The sequence below is a fragment of the Lissotriton vulgaris genome, chromosome 6 (genome assembly GCF_964263255.1).
Source record: "Lissotriton vulgaris chromosome 6, aLisVul1.2, whole genome shotgun sequence".
NCBI classification, from domain to species: domain Eukaryota; kingdom Metazoa; phylum Chordata; class Amphibia; order Caudata; family Salamandridae; genus Lissotriton; species Lissotriton vulgaris.
Window position 1 is genome coordinate 1,594,923,351 of NC_141694.1, and position 15,097 is coordinate 1,594,938,447.

Sequence of the window (15,097 nt, forward strand, 5' to 3'; positions counted from 1 at the left end):
TCCTTTGGTCTTAAAATGATCCCCGGCCACTTCTCACGAAACAAGCACTCCGGGATAGTCCAAAATGAACCAGAATCCACCATCAACTCCGTTTCCTTCCCCTCAATCACAAACACAGCTTTTGGTCTCACCCTTCTCCCTGTCTCCATATCGTATTCTTCATCGCTTACACACAAAATATTTTTTGCTCCGTCAATCCCACCATCTGAATTAACGCAGACACTTTCATCATGTACAACAGCCACCTTCCTATTGTTTCCAAACTTGCACATCTTGTAAAAGTGTCCTTTCCTCCCACATTTTTTACACTCCTTATCCAGAGCGAAACACTGATTATACTCTGTCGTGTGATATGTACTACCACACCTTGTGCACATTCTCTCCATACTCCTGTACTGTTCAGAGTTGTTGGAAGCACTGCCATAATACTTCCTACCACCCCTCTCACTCTTCTCAATACTCTTTTTACTGTCTATCGCAGCAACCCCTTCAACCGGCTCCACGCAGGACACATTTTCCTTCAAACTCTCCTTACGCTCCATCTCCCTCATATATGCACTTGACTCCTCCACTGCCTTCGCAATATCAACAGCATTCTGGAGCGAAGGATTCTTCGCAGTCCACAGCTTCTCCTGCATCTTCTTATTCCTGCACTGCACAATCAGTTGATCCCTTATCATCTCACTCTGATATTTCCAAAATTACACTTAAGTGACAATTCCCTCAGACGAGTGACAAATTGATCAACTGATTCTTCCTGACTTTGTGGCTACGTATAGAACGTATGTCTAGCCATAACAATATTCACCCCCTTTGAATACTGTTTTTTAACCGCGCCTTTGCTTCTAAATACACATTCGTAATTACTCTACCCTCTGTATTTGTCCCAGTCGGTAAAAATTTAAACACATGTTGCCCTTCTTTCCCCAAAGTACTGAACAGCAGCGCTTTCTTCCTGGCTGCGCTGAAGTCTTTTCCATCCAATGCCTCAATATAGTTCTCAAAGATCTCGATCCATTCATCCCATTCAACGGGTGGATCCCCACTCTACTGCAAAAATAATGGAGGCATCATCAATTTCTGACTCTCCATGACACTAATTGAGAATACTCACACTCAACAACAAAACTGCCTTTAAATTAATGGAACGAAAGAAAACAAACTAAACTGAAAGATGTTAATTAGAGGGTAAAATACTCAGTCTCACTTTGTGGATATCAACAAAACTATGTCCTCGTTCTTCCTTTCGGTATTCCACGCTCTGTTCACGAGTCTGCTTCTCCTTTATGTGTCCACAGTCCCAGTGCCTCCGGACACTACAACGCTTGCAGCCTGACTCTTCTGCTCCCGCGTAAACTCCAATTCTGCGTAACCACCTCGTCAGTACGCACGCTAACAACGTTCCGCGTCACCTCCTGCGCTCCAGTGAATACGTCTGCGCCTCTGCGCGTCACACAGGCATGGAACGCGCCTCTCTGTAAGCTTTTTTTGAAAGTTCAAATCATGCACAACAGATGCACAACAGATCCACACTAAATCCGTTCTCCGAGTCAATTTTGATTGTTCAACTCACAGTTTTCCATTAACTTCACCATTGATGCTTGATATAACCTTCCTGGTAACTCTCCGATCCCCAGAGGTATAACTTCCTCCTCCGTGAGCTCCTCAGAATAAATTCTCAGCTTGACATACAAATACCAGTTTTCCTCCTGTTCTGGTACTTCCAGCAAAGTATATCACTATTCACTCCAGCTTTACATAGGTGCTGCCTTTACACACCGATTTCTTGGTTTTCTTCTCACCAACCGAGTCCAAAAATTCACTACACGAGGTTCTTTTCACCAGGCGAGTTCGATAACTCACTCTGTGTTCTTTATACTCTGCTAACCAATCGTCGCCATCTGTTGTAGGGGAAGTATTACAGTCCACAAAGATGTATATAAAGATAATTGTATTTTAATAAGATCCACAGAGAAGAGCTGGTGTCCCCATCAAGACTAGCAGGTAACTGACACCAGAAGCCCAGACATGGAACACCGCTACACAAGGAATCCAAATAGAATAAGCAATTAAAGAGAAAGCACACAAAAGCATAATGAGAATACAACAGTACACTTCACCTTCAACATTTCCACTGGACCCAACCCCCTCCCACGCCCGCCTCATAGGAACTGGAGCAAGATCACAGAAGACCACCTCAACACCACCCTCTTCCTCGACCCTCCCTGCGTCATGACCAACGCCAACACCGCAGCCCAGGAATTTCACAGCTGCGTCAACAAGCTCGCAACCCTCCGCCACCCCGTCAAACAACGACCCCTGAAAGCCGCCTGGTTCACCACCAAACTCCAAGTAGCCTAGCGCTCCTGCAGACTACTCGAGAAAATCTGTCGAAACTGGAAAACCACGGAAGACCTGAATAGCTACCGGGACGCCCTGAAGGAATACCACCAGCGCCTAAGAGACACCAAGCGGACCTCCATCAAGAACAAGATCCACACCAACGCGACTAACACTAAAGAACTCTTCAATGTCATACAGAAACTCACCAAACCCCCCAGCAAAGCCACGGACATCACACCAACCCAGGAACTCTGCAACCAGCTCAGCTCCAACTTTCATCTGAAGATCAAGGCCCTCTACGACAACTTCAGCTAACAGACCTAGGACACCCCCCTCTTGCCACCACCACAGAGCCGATAATTACAACCTGGACTCCGGCCACCGTTTAACACACCACTGTGACCATGAAGAACACCCACTCAGTAGTCCCCACTGACCCCTGCCTACTGCACATCTACCACAGGGCCGCCTCCGCCATCGCACCCGAACTAGGACAGACCATCAACGCCTCTTTCGAATCCGGCATCTTCCCAGATGAGTGGAAGCGGGCGGAGGTCAAACCCCGCCTCTAGAAGCCCACGGCCGACCCGACAGACCTGAAAAACTACCGGCCCATGTCTCTCCTCCCCTTCGCAGCCAAAGTCACTGAGAGACTTGTAAACACCAAACAGACCGCCTTCATCGAAGATAACTCCATCTTAGACGCCTCCCAGTCTGGATTCTGCAGCAAACACAGCACCAAGACAGCCCTCCTCGCTGCCACCGACGACATCTGCGTGCTACTAGACCAGGGACACACCGCAGCCCTCATCCTACTAGACCTCTCCGCAGCCTTCGACACTGTCTCAAATCGCAACCTCGCAGCCAGACTCCATGACGCTGGGATACGAGGAACCACCCTTTCCAGGATCCAATCCTTTCTCTCTGGCAGAACCCAGAGGATCAGACTCCCTCCATTTGTCTCCGAACCCACACAGATCAACTGCAGAGTACCCCAAGGATTATCGCTCAGCCCCACGCTATTCAATATTTACATGGCCCCCTTTGCCGCGATCGTCAGACAACATGGGCTCAGTGTTGTTTCATACGCCGACGGCACCCGGCTCAACCACTCCCTCACAAAGAACATCGAAGACACCAAACACTGCTTCCAGGAAGGAATGAGGGATGTAGCCGCCTGGATGAAAAGCAGCTGCCGGAAGCTCAACTCGGAGAAGAAAGAGGTCCTCATCCTCGTACCCTCCGCCTCCGCGTGGGACAACACCTGGTTGCCCTCCACCCTCAGGAGTCCACCCACCCTGACAGACCATGCACGGAACCTCTGCATCATCCTCGACTCTTCCCTCACCATGACCCACCAGATCAACTCCATCACCTCCACCAGCTTCATCTGCCTTCAGATCCTCTGCAAGATCTTAAAATGGATACCCCCAGAATGCAGAAAAACAGTCACCCATGCTCTCATAACCAGCAGATTGGACTACGGCAACGCCCTCTATGCCGGAATCAACAAAACCCTCCTCCACAAGCTCCAAACCATCCAGAACGCCGCAGCCAGACTAATCCTCGGAACACCTCGACACGAACACATGACCCAACACCTATGTGACCTCCACTGGCTCCCCGTCGAGAAGAGAGTAACCTTCAGAGTGCTCACCCATAGCTACAAATCACTCCACAACATCGGTCCCAAATAGCTCAACGACAGAGGATCCTCCCATGTACCCAGGAGGAACCTTTGTTCCGCAGACCTCGCCCTTCCAGAAACCCCCGCATCCGCAAAACCAGAGAAGGTGGAAGAGCCTTTTCCTACGTCGCAGCCAAGGCCTGGAACAAGCTCCCGGTCAACATCAGACGCCCCCCCAGCCTCCACACTTTCAGGAAGAACCTTAAGACCTGGTTCTGCAACTGAACCAGAGCTGCACCACCCCGCCCCCCGGCGCCTTGAGACTCTCACGGGTGAGTATCGCACTTAATTAACCCCTGATTGACTGATTAATACCTTTGACGTTGCCTCATTATTTGTAGGTCTACTTACCAATTTAAAGAAAAAATAGTACTGCAATTCAGTTTCCAAATAGACCCCAAATAAGTGGTTGATGGCGATATGAGAGATGTATTTACAAAGCTTGTTTGCTAGGACAATGTACTGACGGAGCATGTTTGTTAGGGGATAATTGGGGTCAGAAGATGTTTCCCTCTGTTTCCCTACATCTTTGGAGAAGGGTTTTTTTGTGAAATGACGTATCACTTCTATGCGACCTACTTGGATGATTAAAGTAGTGTTGAAACTTGTTTATCAAAATCTAATATAATGCTGTTTAAACAAAAACTTAATAAAATGTGATATACCAGAGGCTGAAACGTGCATCAAACCTGTATTACGACAAACAGGGGGACTACCTGTGGAACCCTGCAGATGAGTAGGGGAGTAGGTGTATGTCATATGCTTGAACAAGCTTCAAAATTAACAATTTTTACAAATGTGAAATAAACACAACTCTAAAGAAAGAAGGATTTAAAGTATATATAATGCCAATCTCTGGAATATTTCAGACAGACATAAAGCTGACAAAAACCCCCTGTAAAATAAAGACAATTGTAGAGATATTTTTAAACTGTCATGCAAAGTGTTTTTTACCTGATGCCTTCTATTATGTAAAGGTACGTTGAGAGCATTGAGCCTGCTGCATTCTTTGAAATGAAGAGAAACAATTATGGGTAAAATATAATGTCCAAAATCCAACTTACAGCTAAACAGGACAACCTTTAAATCATATCTTTACTAGGAATTTCCCTTTCATCATTAAATTACACATTAAAGTTAATTTGCCTCTGTTATATCTGTGATTCAGTCATCCGGTGACAATGAATGATTATAAACTACTAGAATGGCCATTCAATCTTTTATTATGTAATAACAATAAACTGCATATTGCTACACCAGCAAAAAAGAGGTTGCATAAAACAATTTCCAGAGTACACAATATTTAGATTCACCACTGTTAGACAGAACTATCAAACGTCTTTCTCTGTCCTTTAACAAACAACAGCGTAGAAAATATTAAATGACAAAACATCAACACATCTATTGTATCTGACCATATGATTGATATGCACCTAATTCACACAGATGTTGATGTACTGAAAGCAAGGGGATAATGGCCAGTGCATCACTAAACCAAGGAATGGTACAACTTGTCTTGATTTTCAATGCTTATTCACTGCCAGAACTGGCTTTGCCTATGCTTCTAGGACTGGGACGCGAGCACTGAAAAAATCAATCAAGGTGAGTGGCCATCTCGGATTAACATTTTGTAAAGTTTACATGCAATGGGACAGCCTTCTTTAGAGGCAACATGACAGTCATCTTGGAATGGTATAAAATAAGTACATAAAATAATATTGTGTATACTTATTGTAATAATAATATATTTCTGAAAAAAATTTCGTGTCATGATGACAGCAGTGGAAGCATATAATAAACCAATGAAAAAGCAGGATGAAAGCTAAATGCTGCAGGGACTGGCAAAAAACAAAAAAAAGACACAAAAAACATTGGATCAACTTTGAATCAGGAAAAAGGAACTCAAACAGACTGGACAGCCATCCATCCAATCATGAGCAAGGGACAGATCTAAAGGTCAATATTTGCATATGTTAGAGTATTGTTACAGTTCTGTGTGCGACAAAAAAGCTGCCTGCAGTGAGACAGCTAAAAAATAGGGTACATTGAACCACAGATGGAAGTCTCTCACACACCTCATTCCCCAAAACAAGAAGTCTAGTAATTGGAAGATCAATGAACAAATATTTTTTTGTTCCTAAAATCCGCATTTCCATCACTCCAATAAAGGCTGCAACTGTGAGAATTCCGGGGAAGCCGGCATGCAAAGTGCAGTGAACGCGTACAGACTCATAGGTTTGTCGGTAGTCATTATTAGTTTGCAGGTACTTTCCCACTCTGTCAAGGGCAGATGTAAGAGCTTTTCCAGAGTGAGAAACGAGAGGGATTCTAACCTGTTTAATAGAGGTGGGGCAGAAGAGCATTTTCCACTGAAAAATAATCCTTATGTGTGATAATACTCTCTTTCATTCTATTTATTCATGCAGGATTTAATAGGTAGATGGAGCAAATGCCACATGAGCCCAATTTGCTGTGTGGAATACTCATAGAAATGTACGATAGGTGTATATTTGCAGGTGTGCTTTTTGAGCACTATAAAAACATCAGAAATCTAGCAGAACTGTACAGATAAAAAAGTAGAAGTCCAACATTTCAAGTCCAGGTATGCTGGATTGGGTCCAGAATTAGTAAGGACAAAAGCATTCTTTTTAGGTTGGCTTAAGAGGGCTTTAGATCACAGTCACCCTAATGCATGTACTCCAAAATGGGGTCTATATGCACTGCACTACATTCTAGGGACATTAATATAATGCAGTGCATCATATGGAAACTTACCAACCTTGCTGCAATGGATGCTATTGCCAATAACTTGCCATCTCCCACTGCATAATTTAAACTCTACTGCACAACACCCAATTATTTCATGGGCACAATAACCCATTGTTCTGCATCCTATCATAATTCACAGCAACCTACTGACACTAACTGACCAAAGTGTATCCATTTAGAGACACCAACCCACCACACTGTTGGCATCTCGGGGGACACTATGCTCATGTGATGCATCTCTAAGTTTACAAACCCTTTACAATACAGAACATTCTAGGGACAATAAGGCACCACATTGCACGAGTCACTTGAACACTATCCTACCACACTGAACGGTCTTCACACAGACCCACTACATGGCACAGCACCCTTTGGATAATACACCAGCAAACTGCACTGTATCTTGGGTACAGCTACCTCTACACATTGCATACAGGAGGCCTGGATTGTTGTGGACCAAGAAAGTTCTCCAGTGTTTATTATTTATTATTTATTTATTTATGATCTTATATAGCGCAGGACTCGACCCCCGTAGGGGTATCTCCGCGCTTGTGCTTCTACCAGATAAAGCCCAATCAAAATGTTTACGCTGTAATATAGCTGATCTTATCTTTTAGGATGTAGAGAATAGATGGGTCTTTAGGGACTTCCTAAAAGACAGAAGGTTAGTGGTTTGTTTCAGAGTGAGAGGGAGTGAGTTCCAGAGAATGGGGCCTTTGTAAAAGAGGGCTCGTTGTCTAGCTCTCTTGACTCTGGGAACCTCTAGTAGCTACTGACTACTGGAACGCAGAGAGCGTCCTGGGCGGTAGAGGTTGAATTTTTCTGTCAGATATTTGGGACCAGTGCCAAACAAACACCTATGTATCGTGCAGCAGATTTTGAAGTTGACACGTTGCCTAATCGAAGCGCACTAGAAACACCCTTATCCGCTTAGAATTCTCGCTCAACCAACAAATTCTGGAAGAGATGGCGGCCTTAAGTAAATACTACTACCTTGCTTCAACCGCAAAAAAGATAAGACACTTAAGGCAGTTTTGAAATATATCTTTATGGAACCCGGGAATCCTTGGTCAGCTACCCTTACCGCGGCAAAAGTACGCCTCAATCTAGCCACTGAACATTGGGACCCTGAACTAGTCAACTACATGGCAATCAAAAATGCAATCAAGAAACAAGTTCAGGTTCGCTCCCGCGAATTGGACTTGGAGTCACTAGCGATAAGAGACCTACACGAGACCCTATGCCTGCCGCATATTGTGTACAATCCAAAGCACCATCTCACGCAGGCTGTGGGCCGCACAGCTCTCCATAAGATTCTAGCCTATAGACTACACCCTCTGCCCCTTAAAGAACTATATGCTGTTGAGCGGGCAGAGCTGGGTGCATTGGAATGCAGGCTCTGCAACTACAAACGTGAGTCCCACGCTCATCTGTTATTTTGCTGCCCGGCCCTGCGTGCAGCACGCAGTCTCTACCTTAGGCCCATTCTAAGACATGCGGGGACCCGAACTGTAAAGGAGGCGGTCCATCAATTATATACACTGTCTACAGTAAAAGACATGGCCTCATTTGGGAAGTTCATCCAAGAGACACGGTCTAAGATGATGGCCACTCAGGGCTTAAATGAATAGAGACTTCGTAAATGCATAGACTATTTCGCTAACACATTCCCTGTTTTAACTTTTGTAACTCCTTTTTTATACGTTTGTTTTAATGTAATGGTTTTGAGTAACCAAACAATAAAAGTTATTCATTCATTCATTCATTCATTCATTCATTCACGTTGCATAATCGGCAGCCAGTGGAGTTTGGTCAGAAGGGGACGTGATGGGGTCCTAGGTTGGGCATTGAGAACAAGTCTCGCTGCAGTATTTTGCACCACTTGTAATGTATTTAGTTGTTCCTCATTGGCCGAGATGTACAGGCCATTACAATAATCAAGTCTACTGATGACTAGGGTCTGAACCAGTGTCTTCCTGTAGTTGTCTGGCAGGAATGGGAAAACTCGACGTAAGAGTCCAATGACACGGAAGCACGATCCAGCAACTTGACTAGTGTGTTCTTTCAGCAGTAGTGCCTGGTCTAACCGTACTCCAAGGTTTTTTACAGACTGTTTTGGGTTAGGAGCAGGTCCAAGATCTGAGGGCCACCATTCTGGAGACCATAAAAAAGTGGCCTCCCCGAACAGCATGACCTCAGTCTTGCTTACATTACACTGGAGGCAATTTGAGGCCATCCAGTCTGACACTGCCCTCATGCCGTCCGCAAAAGATTTTTGTAATGTGGGGGTAAGGGTCTGAAAAGGGAACAGGAGTTGGGTGTCATCGCCATACGAGATCGGGGCGAACCCGTATGCTCTTACAATGTCTGCCAGGGGGGCCACGTACACATTAAATAGTGTCGGGCTTAGGCATGAGCCCTGTGGCACTCCCTTGGTGAGCTCCCTTAAGGTAGAATAGTGGGAGCCCAGTCTGACACCTTGCAGGCGACCTGAGAAAAAACTCTCCAGCCAGGAGAGAGCCGTGCCTCCTAAGCCCACCTCTCTCAAACGCCCGAGAAGTATCTCATGTGACACCGTGTCAAAGGCAGCGGATAGGTCTAACAGCACCAGAATCATAGAACCCCCTCCATCCAGTGACATCCTGATGTTATCGGTCACTGAGAGGAGGGCAGATTCGGTGCTGTGATGTGGTCTAAACCCGGATTGAGAGTGGTCTAGACCCTCCACTGTCTCGATGTAGTTGGAGAGATGGGTGTTCACATGCTTCTCGGTCATTTTGCCAAGGTATGGCAGGAGAGAGATGGGTCGGAGGTTTGAAAGATCAGTCCATGGATGTGCTGCGTTCTTACGAATGGGGTTCACCACCGCCTTCTTCCACTCCATAGGCACCTGTCCTTCCTTTAAAGAAAGGTTTATGACTGATAGAATTTGAGGCCCAAGCAGGGCGCTCAGTGAGGCGACCATTTTTGCTGGCAAAAAATCGTCGGGGGAACCTGATTTTATGTGGCTAATGAGGAGAGGTAGGTCTGAATCACTAACTGCCGGAAAGGTCATAAGTGAATTGTGTCCGTGTACGGGCGAAAAGGGGAAAGTTAGGATGTTGTTCCCTTGACTGGGGGCCTTCATTATTTTGTCCTAAATCAGGTTGATCTTATTTTTGAAGAACAAAGAAATGTCATCGCATAAGGACTGAGAAAAGTCATCAGGACTTACGCAGGCCTCTGGTTTAGTAAAAGCCTGTAAGATTTTGAATAGTTCCTTAGAGGAGTTGCCTGCCTCAGCTAGTTGCTGTGTGAGACTGTTCTTCCTGGCCTGCTTTATGTTTTTATAATATTTTGTTTGGGTGTCTTGATATGTTTTCTTATTTTCCTTCCATTGTTATAATTAACAGAAGAAAAGCACTGTAAGGTGAATAAACAAGATACTCAATGAAGTCTGAGGTCAAGGGAATCCAAATACCCTCAACGAAACCCTTTCAATTCTTATGGATGTTTACTATGTAAGATTATGGATGAGGTAGGGTGCTGCACTCGTGTATAGCACTGGGGTTTTAATCCTATCTAACGATACGTGTGCTGTACCGGATTAGTGCCTGCCAACTGATATTCAAACAATGTATAAGGCCTAGTGTCAAAGAGTCACTAGGACTCCGGTGCGCACAACAAAAAAGGTTATTCGTAAAGTTTTATATCAATCGGTTTAGTTTAAACCTTTTATTTGAACAAACATATCAATGTATTCATGATTTACTTAAATCAATGTTTTCCAATCATGAAGATTACAAACTTCGTAGTTCTATAGTTAAATTGTAATAAACAAAGGTCACATTTTATCAAATCACAGGTACTGTGTGCAGTTAACACAAAACAAATACAAAAGAAAAAACCCAATGCATTTCGGGGCAGAGGCCCCTTCGTCGGGGGTCTGAAAAGGAAAAAAGAAAATAAGGAAGCTAATACATGTCAATATATCACAATGTAAATACTTATAGCCCTATTCATTTCAAGTCATGACTTACCTAACAAGTGAAAGCACAATAGTGGCCTGTGTGTAATGGCTCTTAATTAGCCAAACAATTTCTAAAAGAACAAGAGAGAAATAAAAGTTTTCAAAGAACTGTTTCGAATGGTATGCTATCTTAGAGGGTAAGTAAAAAATAAATAAAATGAAATATCCATGTTACCTGTCCTTTGGTCAAAATTGCATCTATAAAGAAGATAGTGAAATTACATATCTCTCGATGTTAGACAATGCTGTATATGTTTGCCAAAATGCAAAGGCAAAACAGCTCACCTGCTTATGTAACTTGTGCGCAACGAAAGGGAACCTATTGGAACAAATAAATGCTGTAAGTGCACTGCACGTTAGCCACTCTAAGACAAGTAAAAGGAAAGATACCGCTTTAAATACCTGCGTATCTAAGTCACAGCGTTTCGATCACGCAGAAGTCTCTCTTCACGATTCTATGAATATGAGAGAGAAAAGGTCTTAGTGGTTGCCCTTTTAACAATCCGCTTTGGCGTGTCAAAGAAAAAAGCTACAAACTGACTCACCGCCCGTTATAACGATCCGTTCACTTCCGTATTCAACCGGCAGTATGCTGACTGACCAGCAGTGGTGTGAGGCTTGAAAGTCCTTCGCCTATTTCTAAAGAGCACCGGCATATAATAAACAGCGTAGGTGGACTCAATAGTGTCTGTTTTTTGACTTCTATGATTTTCGGGCGAAACTTTATTTATTATTTGTGTGCGCCAGGCACACTGGATCGAAAGTCTTCCGCACGAATCAGTTTTTTTATTATATATTATTTGAACGCTGGAAGCAAAAAATTAGAGACCGATTTATGAAAGCACGGAACGGAGCATCTAGCTTCAAGGGTTGTATTAAAAAGCAGATATCGCAACGAGAGACCAAAAGGTCGCTCTTTGAAACGTAGAATGAAAGAAGTAGCTCATCGCAAAGTATTCAACAACTGATGTGTACCCCATTCAAAAATAAATGAAAAGCCTATTAAAAGATGGATGACAAAAGTAAGTGATGAAGCATGTAGTCTTGTCTGTGTCTAAACAGAATAAAGGAAATAGTAAAAGGGTGTTTGAGACACAATCTCCTTCTGCCTATTTACAATCTACATACATATTGCAGAAGTTAAATACACAGCAGTTTTTTGATAATGAAGATCTATGTATTTTCTTAGAAAGAATATCCAATATAAATGCACCACAAAAAACAGTTGTTTCTGCCTATTTACAAACTGTAAACATCTCTAGCTTTTAATTATAGTAACATGTGAGGAATGATATGCAATAAGAGAATCATATTTATTGTTTGTAGCTCAGCAGAGAGAACTGCTGTGATAGTTTTTTTTTTAAAATCTACAAATTCAAGGTAACATGTGAAAAATAGTATAAAGTGAGAGAGTCATATTTTCTGTTTTTTCACTAGCTAGAATAAATTGTAAAAAATGCCATGATAGTTTTAAGGGGTCTAAGAATTCAAAGGTAACACGCCATTTCTATTTTATCATTTAACCCAAGTGGGGTCATGGTTTGCAATTTACGGATCCAGTAGGTTTCTCTTTGGAGCAAAATCTTGGCATTGTCCATACCTAGCCTCTGTGGTATGAGTTCTATGATTTGAAAGCGTAATTGCGCTATATTATGGTTTGCATCTATCCAATGTTGTGCCAATGGTGACGTGACATTTTTGTTTCTTATGCGACTCTTATGCTCTGAGAGTCTTGTTTTCATCTTTCTATCTGTCTTGCCTATGTACAATAGGCCACATGGGCATTTAATGGAGTAAACTATATGCTCGGAGTCACAATTTGTTGTGTGTCTAAGCGCTATGTTTTCTCCTGTTCTTGGATGCTGAAGTGTGTTGCCTGGGATGACGTTGTTACAATTCTTACAGTTAAAACACTTCATAGTTCCTTTGTAAACTTGTTCCTGTTGTGAAACAGTCGGTTGATTGAGGAGTTCCTTCAGATTTTGAGCTCTTTTATATGCGAACAGTGGTCGTTCACTAAACAGAGTTCCAAAGTCTTGCTCAGCAAGTAAAATTTCCCATCTTTTTAGTATAGTTCTTTTGATGTCTCTAGAAGCAGTTGAATACTTTGACACGAAAACCATTCTTTTACTCGGATCTTTTGGTTTCTTTTTCAAGAGCTCCGTTCTTGGTATTGTTTTTATCTTCTCCAAGTGTGATTCCAATAATTTCTTGGGGTAACCTCTCTCAAGGTATCTGTGCTTTTGATCGTCAAGACTCTTACTACATTGATCTGGATCGGAGGATATGCGTTTAATCCTCATGAATTGAGAAACTGGCAAATTATTTATTAGACTAGCTGGATGAAAACTGCTATATAGTAACGCAGTGTTCTTGTCTGTTGTTTTTTTGTACAATTTGAACTGGATTACATCCTGGAAGATCAAACTTGGCAACAAGGTCTGATTTACTACAAGCGCTATATAGACGACATCTTCATTATATGGAAACGCTCTAAAGCAGACTTGTTAAAAAACATTGACAGCCTCAATCTTGTGGACCCAAGGATCCAATTCACGTACGACATAAGTACTGAAGCATTGCCATTTCTGGATGTTTTAGTTGAGATTAAAGATCGATCCATCAAGACGAAATTGTACAAAAAAACAACAGACAAGAACAGTGCGTTACTATATAGCAGTTTTCATCCAGCTAGTCTAATAAATAATTTGCCAGTTTCTCAATTCATGAGGATTAAACGCATATCCTCCGATCCAGATCAATGTAGTAAGAGTCTTGACGATCAAAAGCACAGATACCTTGAGAGAGGTTACCCCAAGAAATTATTGGAATCACACTTGGAGAAGATAAAAACAATACCAAGAACGGAGCTCTTGAAAAAGAAACCAAAAGATCCGAGTAAAAGAATGGTTTTCGTGTCAAAGTATTCAACTGCTTCTAGAGACATCAAAAGAACTATACTAAAAAGATGGGAAATTTTACTTGCTGAGCAAGACTTTGGAACTCTGTTTAGTGAACGACCACTGTTCGCATATAAAAGAGCTCAAAATCTGAAGGAACTCCTCAATCAACCGACTGTTTCACAACAGGAACAAGTTTACAAAGGAACTATGAAGTGTTTTAACTGTAAGAATTGTAACAACGTCATACCAGGCAACACACTTCAGCATCCAAGAACAGGAGAAAACATAGCGCTTAGACACACAACAAATTGTGACTTCGAGCATATAGTTTACTCCATTAAATGCCCATGTGGCCTATTGTACATAGGCAAGACAGATAGAAAGATGAAAACAAGACTCTCAGAGCATAAGAGTCGCATAAGAAACAAAAATGTCACGTCACCATTGGCACAACATTGGATAGATGCAAACCATAATATAGCGCAATTACGCTTTCAAATCATAGAACTCATACCACAGAGGCTAGGTATGGACAATGCCAAAATTTTGCTCCAAAGAGAAACCTACTGGATCCGTAAATTGCAAACCATGACCCCACTTGGGTTAAATGATAAAATAGAAATGGCGTGTTACCTTTGAATTCTTAGACCCCTTAAAACTATCATGGCATTTTTTACAATTTATTCTGGCTAGTGAAAAAACAGAAAATATGACTCTCTCACTTTATACCATTTTTCACATGTTACCTTGAATTTGTAGATTTTTTTTAAAAAACTATCACAGCAGTTCTCTCTGCTGAGCTACAAACAATAAATATGATTCTCTTATTTCATATCATTCCTCACATGTTACTATAATTAAAAGCTAGAGATGTTTACAGTTTGTAAATAGGCAGAAACAACTGTTTTTTGTGGTGCATTTATATTGGATATTGTTTCTAAGAAAATACATAGATCTTCATTATCAAAAAACTGCTGTGTATTTAACTTCTGCAATATGTATGTAGATTGTAAATAGGCAGGAGGAGATTGTGTCTCAAACACCCTTTTACTATTTCCTTTATTCTGTTTAGACACAGACAAGACTACATGCTTCATCACTTACTTTTGTCATCCATCTTTTAATAGGCTTTTCATTTATTTTTGAATGGGGTACACATCAGTTGTTGAATACTTTGCGATGTGCTACTTCTTTCATTCTACGTTTCAAAGAGCGACCTTTTGGTCTCTCGTTGCGATATCTGCTTTTTAATACAACCCTTGAAGCTAGATGCTCCGTTCCGTGCTTTCATAAATCGGTCTCTAATTTTTTTCTTCCAGCGTTCAAATAATATATAATAAAAAAACTGATTTGTGCGGAAGACTTTCGATCCAGTGTGCCTGGCGC

The 15,097-nt window shown here is 42.3% G+C and overlaps 1 protein-coding gene across 1 annotated transcript in view; it reads right to left on the bottom strand.

Moving 5' to 3' along the window:
• The window catches only part of PPP1R21 (protein phosphatase 1 regulatory subunit 21), a 383,731-nt gene that overhangs the window by 254,245 nt on the left and 114,389 nt on the right, over positions 1–15,097 (bottom strand). The window contains exon 8 of the mRNA XM_086927763.1: positions 4,985–5,037. Within this exon, the coding sequence (XP_086783889.1) occupies positions 4,985–5,037 (53 nt within the window). The remainder of the gene's footprint in view (positions 1–4,984; positions 5,038–15,097) is intronic.